This window comes from Neodiprion fabricii, chromosome 6, assembly GCF_021155785.1.
Source record: "Neodiprion fabricii isolate iyNeoFabr1 chromosome 6, iyNeoFabr1.1, whole genome shotgun sequence".
In the NCBI taxonomy this organism is placed as follows: Eukaryota; Metazoa; Arthropoda; class Insecta; order Hymenoptera; family Diprionidae; genus Neodiprion; species Neodiprion fabricii.
In genome coordinates this window covers 3,171,832-3,182,779 of record NC_060244.1, presented here as the reverse complement: position 1 = coordinate 3,182,779, position 10,948 = coordinate 3,171,832, and the positions used below count along the sequence as shown (strand labels likewise).

Sequence of the window (10,948 nt, the reverse complement as noted above, 5' to 3'; positions counted from 1 at the left end):
TGCACATTTTTACGTCGCAATTTCGTACACTATCACACGTCTACACAGTCGTAACACGGGTAACACGGGGTTATGCAACTCCGTGAAGAGGTCGAATAATCAAGTCGGATGACGCGGGTTCGGGTAATCGATGCTTTACCGTACCCGCATACAGTAGGTACGTATGAGATCGGTCACTCCGAACCCGCGATCGTTTGCCGGAGGCGGTTTCTTCATAATTTGAAAAATGAATGATCACGTGACTCGTGTGTTGTTGGATGAGACGCGAGTCGGGACACTGCGCATGCGCGTAGAATGCGCAGACGGCTGCGCGGCAGCCCGGAATCTAGCCGTTCAGCGATCAGCTGCGCCAGTGTCTCGTGCGTGATTCTGACAGCGAGTTCGTGGCGTTTGTTTTCCGAGTCGTGAACAACGACGTTACCCACTCAAGTGGCAATTGCTCCGCTGTGAATAATTGCTACTTCTTGATCGAATATTTGCCGCCTTCCTCGTATAATGACCGAAGGGCTGGATCACGACGAAGTTCACATATCGACAGTAAGTATGCAATGGTATAATATATCATGTTGATATTTGTTTTCCAAGGGTACGCTAGAAGTAACGTGATGCCGTGGTAACTGGACATTCGTTATACTACAAGCGTCGCGTTGCATCGAATCGACTCGCTTTTCCCGCCCGTACCATAGCGGCGATAAGTTTTTGCAATAATTGCGCACACTCTAAAATTTCCCAATCATCTCTTCCATAGATTATTGGTAAAGGTTATCTTTTCTCACTTCACATTATCGTGTACGTGCATGCATTTAATACAACGTCGGCGGGCATCGTTTCTTTTTGATTCGTTCACTGAAATCTGCTCTTTAAACGATTTCTTACGACGCAGAAATTTGTGTTTGAGGAATTTTTGTATCCACATGTTTACACATAGTTCTCGACTCGTTCGCGAACAGGTAGCAGCAGCTACATCAGTGGCCTTGAATGTGTCAGAATGGATCTAAGGGAATTATACCGTATAACGTATAACACGCTTAGCGCGGTGTTTTTAATCCTTTCGTTAACGTGACTAGTTGTTATTTCATGCTCGACTTAACTAGATAACAAATTATGTGAACTCCAGGAATATGAAACTCGTATAAACAGAGAGCGTTATACGCCGCCTGACGCATGAAGCTGTTTATCGAGTGTCTGAGAGTCACAACACATTGCACTGTTGTCGCGGGTATCAAACCCACGTTCTCATTCAATTCCAACTGTCGATAGTTGTGACGTTTTACAATAAGATGATTATCTTAGATACAATTATCTAGAATAAAGGCATAAAACTTCCGACGGCACGTAGACCTGTTATGTACATACTGTATATATTACGTACTATTAGCGTATACTGTCTTGAATGGAAATATACGTATATTAGGTGATAATATGAATTTCTAAAGTAGAGAAGAAAATAAGTCCCTGTACTTACGAAAGAAATATTCTAGGTGTGCTGGTGACGTGAAACCGTCTGAAAAACCAATCACCCATGTGTAACGCTTATTTTATTGATCGAAATATGCAAGTGATTTCCTTTCTAACCCTCCTGGAACATAACGGTGTGAAGCGTGGCTAGATCCTGGCTAGTAGTAGTATATTTTGTGTTTTTCCGGATTATATTCATAACCGCGGTCAAATCTGGCAGAGGCGTATCTTCTGAAAATGTGCTCGTTACAAAAGGAAACACTCAGCTAAGAATGTCAATTTTATATCTACGTTTCAGAGAATTATGGAATCTAGAAGAGGGTCATTTTATTTACGTACAGTAGGAGTTCGTTAACTTGATATTTGTACAGTGACATCGCACATTGTATACGTAAACGCCGAACGTTTCCTGCAGCAAAATAGTCGGGTTCGTTGGAATTCGGGCAATTGTTTTCATGGAGTTTTATCGACAAATCGGTTGGCATGACGTGACAATTTGCATCGTGCTTGCTTACCGATAAATTCATTGATAGCACAGCTCTACGAAATAAATACTTTTTTTTGTTGCTCTGATTTTTTCTGTGAATTCTGATGTTTGAGTACGTAAAACTTACGAATATAAATATGATTATATTAGATTGGCTCTGGTTTTTATGTTATTGTAGTATTGTATTCGAGATGACTTAATGTTTATAGGCAAATTTCTCTTGAACGGTTAAAGTTAGAAAAATTCTATATCAGTAGTTTTTTTATAAAGCGTGAAATTTCCTATAAGAATCTGTTAATACAGATAGTTTATTAGATGTACGTTTAGATGGTTTATACGTCAGATGTTTATGAGAAAAAAAAATTCAAAAATTTTCCTATATTTTTTTACGTGTTATTTAAATAGAAAATGGTAAAAAACCAATATTAAGAGCTCGTATTTAGCTGAGATATTCTATTTAAGATGCTCGACCGAAATTTTGATGCGTGTTTGAGGGAAATTTAAAAATTTTTTTCGGAACACCCCAATACACCCCCTTTTGAAGAAACTTGTCGTGCCCTCGTTTTCATGGCGAGAACAACAAAGTATTATATTTCTTACATTTTTTATATTTGTGTCCGAATAAAGTAAGTAGAAATAAAGTTATTGATAGTATTTTTTTGATAAACTTTAGATATTAAAAAAAAGAAATCGAATTTTTCACCTAAACATTGCTTTTTTGAGTCATATATGAAAATGTCGATTAGAGCCAATTTCGAAAAACTATGCTTCCTCCTAAGGTCGTTGACATCGAATCTTTCTAAGACGACTCAAATATCAAGAGCAACAAAACCACTGTTGACCAGTTTAGTTATCCGCGTTTGCCAGGTATTATACACCGTGTATATGTATCTGCCTATACATATACAGTTACCGGTTTTACTTAAACCGCAATTGGCGTCAATAGAAATATCTGCATAGTTATATTTGTTTCCGCATTGCGTCATCGTAAACACGTTGGAGTGTGGAGAGCCTTGAAAAAGAATTATGTTGTCGGTTCAGTGTGCTCGAGAACTCTGTCGCGATTCGCTCGTATAAGGTACATTGATCCGAAGGGAAATGCATGCATGTACGGGACATTGATAACTAGGGTCCGGATTAACTTGTAAGTACATATTTTTTTATTTAAATCATTTTCAATCCTTAATTAGTTTGTTTTCTAAATAAAATACAATGTTTGGAGGCAGAAAATACACTTTCTAATTTCCATATTTTAGTTTTTAAGTCTTTATTGTCTGTACATATTTTCCCACTTTCAACACAAATTTATCCAGGCTCTATTGCCAACTAATGCAAACCGTTCATTTTTAGCCCGAGTTAATAAGACTGCACGGTTATCCAGCCGAGACTCATCACGCCTGGACGAAAGATGGATATCGTCTTGAAATGCATCGTGTGCCCCGGCCTTTGTCCGAGAGGATACCCATTGGCACAACTGCAACGGACGAGGATAGTCCAGTACAGTCGGGATCGAGTGAGAATTTATCATCAGCTGCCGGAAGACCCAGGCCAACAAGGATCTTGAACGACAGGTTGCCTGTACTTGTTCTTCACGGTCTTTTGTCCAGTTCCGCGGACTTTGTTCTTCTCGGACCACAAAAGGCTCTCGGTGAGTATCGCACTTCCATAAACAAATAAATTTGCCGTCGAATTCTTGATTTTTTTGTCGTGAACCGCCCCAAATAAAAACTTCCGGCACTCCTGTCGGGTGCGACAACAATGTTTGCCCTTTTTTATTCACCGCTGTGACGCAGGTACTTCGATGAAATTGATATATAAGATATATACCGGGCGATTTCCTTGAAGGTTTCTGCCCTTCTTCGAGTAGATCAGCAACCAAAGTTACATTTCAGATCTGCATGTACTTTCACTTCTAAAACGATATTTTTATGTGGCTTGGCAGTTGACGCGGACTCACAATTGCAGCTAAACGGAAAAATATGTAATATAGATTTTACATCTGTTGCGAATATATGGACAGCACTTTTTGGAGTCAAATCTAAGTCATTTGTGTTAGATTTCCCTAAGCATATTATAACTGTTGCGATTGGTTTTGTAACTCTTATTATCGGTTTTGGGTTCTTTGGGACTAAAGTTTTCATTATTACAGTATAATCCTAAGTTATAGTCTAAAGTATCATCTGCGTAATGTGCATTATCGGCACTATCTCAGCTGCATGCCTACCGGGAGATTATGTGAACCTAAATCACACCGCGCTGATAACCGAATGACAACCAATGATTGGTTTTATTCCCGTGTTAACATAAGAAATTTATTTTCGATCTGACTGTGGCCAGTTTATTGATCTGAAAAGCGGGATAAGAGTCGCATATGATTACCTTTTATATTTTATTCCCTCAAATGCGGTTCCCGGTGTTTCTGGTTTTCTTTCTTTTTCTCAATTTTGAACTATTTCTTTGTATATTGGTCCCACCTTTTGAGTCAATAAAGTGGCAATACAGTAATAAAACCGACTATTTCTTCGGTACATAATGTCTCCTTGTTTATGCGTATATTTATAATATTTCGTCATATTCAATTTTCCAGTTCTATGCAATTATTGTACTTATTTCCAGTCCGCCACTTTCCTGACGCCCTTTGTCATGATCCTTCAAAATTAACACATTGATCGTATGTTCTTAAAATCATTTATTCAACTCTAGAACTTTAGGTCCTCTAATTGTAAGAGCTGCCATATTGCGAAGTAAAGTATATATTGATGTAGAAGAGAAGAGTGAAAAAATAAATGTTAAAGGATTGCAAAACAATAAAATTCACCCACCGTCTTGGTACAACTCGAGAGCAAATTGAATATTTTGAAAACTCTATCCAAACCGCCACGGCAAATAAAGAAGGAAGTCAGGAATTCTACACTTTCGGTCATATATGTTGGCATTAATGTCGTAATTTTTGCGACCTTGATAGACGTGAAATGAATGATTGCATTGGTCTGCATGTATTTTCAGTATATATTAAATTATCGGAGAAAAAGATCAATAAAATTGCAACTTGTGATAGGTTCTTGTCAGACTTTTTGCTACTATATGTTCCCCACATGGTGCGCCAACTATTTATAAATGTTAACGTTATTACAGCTTACGCATTGTGTGACAGTGGTTACGACGTTTGGCTTGGAAACTCCCGAGGAAATGCATACTCCCAGATTCATAAACAGTACACGATCAAAGACAAGCAGTTTTGGGACTTTAGGTAAATTTACGTTTCCTGTCACGAATATCATATACGACGTTCAATTTCTGTATGTACATAATTTAGATAAGCAGGTATACAACTTATGTAATTCGAAATGACGCCTATGCCATTAGTACGGTCGCTTCAGTTTAACCCAATTCCAGTGAATCAACTCGTTACTTATTTAATTTTTTTTTATATTGAATGATATTCATTGAATGAAACTCACGCACGATGGGGTAAATTAGAAAAATCAGGAAAAAGTAAAATAACAAAACCGTATCAACTGACAAACAAATTTCTTTATTTTAAAGTATATAAAAAAACAGATGTTACTGTGATGGATTTATTTAAAGACAATACACATGATAGCGGCATGAAGAACAGCCTTATGTATAATATATCAGTATGGAGTTGTGTACATTCGTGAGTATTTAATCCTAGAGTTAATAGTGTTTCAAAAAAACTACAGATTAAGAAAACTAGAATCAATGATGTGGACTCTTTTCGGGCAACATTTGATAAACCCATAATATCTCAAAATATGTGCATAGATCTAATTAATTGATTAAACTCCGGGAGTGTTGAGTTGAAAAAAAGTTTGGGTTTTGCCATATATATGAAATTTCCGTCAGAGTATTCTATATTAAATAGCTTTAAATATCTCCTCATTCGTTATTCCCTTTTTTTTTCTCACCGTAAAAATCGTGATAGGGTAGGTTTCGAAAACGCGTATAAATTCAAGAAATTGTCCGGTTTCCGCAAGTTGGCACGAGATGGGCTACTACGATCTTCCAGCGATGATCGACTACATCCTCGAAGTCACCGGGCACACGTCGATGTACTACGTCGGTTACAGCCAAGGAACAACGATTTTCTATGTAATGGCGAGTGAGCTACCGGAGTATAACTCGAAGATCAGGGCTATGGTCAGTCTTGCGCCAATCGCCTTTCTGGCGCATCAAAGAAGTCCGCTGATCAAGTGCACCGTACACTTTTACAATCTTATGGAGGTAAATAACAAGCATTCCCTAGATTTCACCAAGTGACAAACATTTTCCTATTGGTTGTCCCATTTGGTTCACCTTTCCTTTTTACCTGTCTCCACACAGATAATTGTGAGGATGTAGGTACTAGTTGTAGGGGCTCTTCATAAATATTATCAAGAGCAAACTGGAACAGCGGGGAAACATAAATCCTTTGTAACTTTTACTCAAATTTTAATGAAATCACAAGATTGGTTTACATTTTTTGATTGATAATTCATATGTATATCCCGAATACCTGAAGATTAACTGTAAGCCTCATCGTAAATTCAAGTTCTCGCTGATACTGATTGTGATTGGGCTCTGATCATAGGATTTTATATGGAATAAATTTAACGTGTCGAATTTAAGACCAACTAAATATTGTTGCACTGATCTTTCCTCAGCATTGAGGAGAACTCGAGTATTCGATCGAACATGACCGATAAAAACTTGTGGTATATTAACCAATGCAAATCGTCTTACATGTCTTCATATGATATCCGATTCTCACATGAACTTTGTACATACTTGCATCAATATTCTACTATCTGCACATATATTTCTTGCGATTCGTTCCTGCCAATACTTGGTCGACAATTCTGTTTTCTTCCATAAATTTTAGTTTTTTACACGTCCTGCGGTTGGAAACCACCATGATGCGTAACAAATGTCTTATTCCTCAACCATGATGACAAGTAGCAATGCGACGATGTGTTTTGTACTTATACTGTGTCCGATTAATGCTGTGCAGTGGGGTTCTTCGTACTGCAACATTCACCAGTGGTTTCCGCGAAACAAGCTCCAGGCCCGCGCTCTGGGTACGCTGATACGCAATGCTCCTGGGCCATTGACGAAGGGCGTGTGCACATCATGGCTTTACCTTATTGCTGGATTTGGCAGCAATCAACTGGACAAAGCGATGTTACCTCTAATTTTTGGCCACTTTCCCGCCGGCTCGTCGTACAAGCAGATTATTCACTACGGGCAAAGCGTTCAGTCAGGTAAGTTGCATAGATGTTATACCTAAAGACTATCTATAGATAAACTTTCTCCCAAATTATTACAACGGAATGTACAATAAGCAGTAAATAGTTACACACGTCGGTTATCAATGTGCTGTAGCTGTTTTAGACAGAACTTGAATTTACCTTTTGCATGACACTTCGGTATATCGGTAAATATAACACGAAAACTCTTTACACGTTTGCGAAATCGTATGTGTTGGGTGAATATTTTCGTATACCTGTAATACTTGTATACACTAATTACACGCAAGGTGATTTGCAGACTTATTGATTCAATCTCTTGCATTATTTGCTTAATAACTTAAGATTCAAAAACTAGCAATCACCGAAATTGCGGCGACTCATTGAGCAATGTTTAAAATGAGGTACTTGTAATCCTCTACTATGTATAATTAAGAAAATGACATCCGAGTAGCAAAAACGTGAAAACCCAGGGGTAAATGATTGTTGAAATTGTGTATACCTGTGCATATCTATATCCCAAATTTTCTTATACATTTCCTTCTAACATTGCCTCACAATATCTTCAAGCTTATCCCAAAATTTTAAATTTCTTTCATTGTTTGTAAAAATCCCTAGAAATTTCCAAAAATATCTGAAAATTTCGTAAAATCTTTCTGCAACATCTCCCATCATCAAATATCGGCTTTTCGATCCTACTAATAATTCCCGCTGTGACAACTGCCACTTTAAATTATTGTCAGCAGCTACAGCAATTGATATAGAGTCACTAATATAAATAGCGAGATCATAAATATTCAGTTGACATCTATTTGTAGTTATTGCTCAACAATCTATCTCCAGTCACCGATACCATTATAGTGGTTATTGTAAACATGTTAAACATCTTATAAGCTCGATGAAGCGAAATCACTTTATTAATTCATATAACTGAATGGCCGACTTTACTCAAACATTTCATTGTAGGGTCTTTTCAAAAATTTGACTACGGGAAAAAGAAGAACCTGGAAATTTACGGTAGCATTCAACCGCCTAAGTACAACCTTGATAAAGTCAAAGTCCCTGTCACGATATTTTACAGCGAGAACGACTTCATGACTGATCCACGCGTAAGTTTTATATTTTTTATATTTTATAACCTCTATACCGCAGATAGCATTAAACTATTTTGAGTAAAAAATTTACAAATCGTCTTTGTAAATTATATCACATATTATATATGACAATCACTGCAGTTTCAATAACACTACCGAATCAACGAGTAACTGCCTTGAAAATTCTATAAGTGTTCTTAAAGTTTGGCATTATGTAATCCAGTGTATGTCCCGTGTTCGCAGGATGTGGCGCGGCTAGCGGATAAACTACCCAACGTTATCGAGAAGTACAAGATCCCTTATGCCAAATTTAATCACATCGATTACCTGTGGGGTGTAGATGCCAAAACCCTCGTGTACAACTACGTAATAAAAATTCTGAAACGGTCGTAGCATCGAATTGTATAATAGGTATGCATCGAAAGAGAGCAATCCCATGTAATGCGACAACGAAGATGAAGGACACGATGGATGTCGCATCTTCCAGACTGCGCTTATCATGAACCCGATTGAGGTCTTACCAACTTGGTCAAGGCAATTTTCGATGACATTTTGATTGCGCTACCACGAAGCAGCTGCATATTGTTATTTGACATATGTTATATCTTCCGTATTTACATTATGATTCATCTCCGACCCTGGTCGTGCCCAGGCCCTGTGTACCTAGTTGGAGAATCACTAGGAAATTAGCTCACCGTTAGGGACAACATGTAACTCATATCTATTGTACGATTTTTACAGCATAGAATTTTCCTATCCACACTCCATAAACTAACACTCTGTAAACTATAGCTCTCAAATAATGACACATTTCGCTCTCTGGCATACCAGCGAACAATTTTTCATACGTCTCCCAATAATTATTCATAATCACTGGAGATTTTTAGATGTTGAAAATTTAACGATCAGCTAAGCTAACATGTTGCGATGGCGATGGAAACTGGCACAAACCGTCATGTAATGGCTGAAATTTAATTCTTATTAGTAAAGACTAATTACTATGGCTTTAAAAATGTATGGTCAGTTCCACGTTGAATTAATCCATGACTGCAATGTATGGATAAATCATCAAGCTTTTATGATTGTAAATAAAACTTTTGTATTATTTATCGATGGACTTTATTTTAAAATTGGAAAAAAGCCAAGTTAACATGCGATTGTTTATAGAAGCTACCTGGAAACTAGACAGCAAAAATTCGAAATAGGCAGCATGGTGAGCAGAAAAGGGATAGAAACAAGGTATCCTACAAGGAAGCATTTAGTCGGCCATGTTGTTCAACATCTATATCAATGAAGTAAGCGATGCAAAGATGCCGGGATCAAAAGTAATTGCGAACGCGCATCATACAGCAATCGTGACACAAGCCAAGACATGAAAAAAAAGCTTTCTCAATTACATTCATTGGTACCCTGCATAAAATCAGGGTTGTCGACCTACTTTTACGATCGGAATCGATTACGTGCAATTCGAATACGCTGTAAGCAACGGGTCGAGAAATACAGCCGAAAGACAAGAGTACTTGGTATTTTTTGAGCTGTTCTGCATGTTTATTTTGGATTTTTAAGAGTACGATTAGTGTTCATATATCGTAAAGAAAAGAGGCTTATTATTTACAACGGGATCGTAAGTTACGATCGAAATATATGAAATTTGCGACGGGTTCTCGAGAAGGTGGGGAGAAAAAATCACAATCTCTTCAGTCGATGTTTTAGTTTATTCAATATGTCTTAATTCAAGTACATGTGTTTGAGTGTCAGTGTGTATTGATTAAACAAGTTAAAAATAACAGAGAAAGTGCATTACAAATCTGATTCTTATATAACGAGCTGAGTGTGCAGCATACACTGCCTTTAGCATGATATGAAAGTCCTTTATCAGATAGTGATGATCATAATTATAACGTGGAACGTGAGTATCAGCATGCTGGATGTCATCTGAAATATTGCATGACCTCTATTTTATGTGAACTGTATTTCAATTAATAAATAATCAATTTTCACCACACCTGGATTGCATTACCTCTACTGTCGGTCGTGAACTGTTCGCGATAACTTTTTCGAACTGCTGAAGGTCCGATCAGTCGACAACGGGTCACTGAGATCCAATTTACCGCAAATAATTTTTTGCTCGAGGAGGAGAAAAAAGACGAACCTCTTTCCATTTTTGGCGAAAATTTTCGCAATTTTAAAAAGTGCTGGAATCAATTAATTGTAGCACTGATCGGACGTAATTTTTCGAGAGAAATCGATTGGGCGCAGTCCCAATACGCTGCGATCAACGCATCAAAAATTACAGCCAAAAAACCAGAACCTGAATTTTCGACATTTTTCAGCAGGTGCTTTTTCGCTCGCCATTTCTCTCCTGTTGGTCCTACGCTCTTTTCACTGCGATTTCTGAGTTCCTGAGGGTCCAATTGGTCAGATAAGCGTCGTTTAAATGGAATCTGAGACCAAAAGTTTTTTGCCCAAAAAAAAAGTAAGGCTAACCCCTTTGTGTTTTTGTCGAAATTTTTCGCGGTTTTGAAAAGTGCCGGAATCAATTAATTGTAGCACTGATCGGGCGTAATTTTCCGAGAGAAATCGATTCGGCGCAGTCCCAATACGCTGATATCAACGCATCAAAAGTTACAGCCAAAAAACCAGAACCTGAATTTTCGACATTT

The 10,948-nt window shown here is 37.7% G+C and overlaps 1 protein-coding gene across 3 annotated transcripts; it reads left to right on the top strand.

Annotated features, from left to right (window-relative positions):
- The first annotated feature begins 339 nt into the window (after positions 1-339).
- On the top strand, positions 340-10,290 carry LOC124184778 (lipase 3-like). Of its 3 annotated transcripts, XR_006871259.1 has the most exons (8): positions 340-537; positions 3,296-3,593; positions 5,081-5,195; positions 5,944-6,190; positions 6,957-7,206; positions 8,158-8,300; positions 8,529-9,369; positions 9,453-10,290. XR_006871259.1 is itself a non-coding variant. In XM_046574860.1 (7 exons), exons 1-7 carry the CDS (start codon positions 496-498, stop codon positions 8,676-8,678), a joined length of 1,245 nt encoding a protein of 414 aa, XP_046430816.1. In that variant the 5' UTR covers positions 340-495; the 3' UTR covers positions 8,679-9,392. The 3 variants fall into 3 exon arrangements, 2 of the variants coding, with proteins under 2 accessions (XP_046430816.1, XP_046430817.1); XM_046574860.1 differs by lacking the exon at positions 9,453-10,290 and having other exon boundaries at positions 8,529-9,392; XM_046574861.1 differs by lacking the exons at positions 340-537; positions 9,453-10,290 and adding an exon at positions 2,733-3,089 and having other exon boundaries at positions 8,529-9,392.
- Positions 10,291-10,948: the final 658 nt, after the last annotated feature.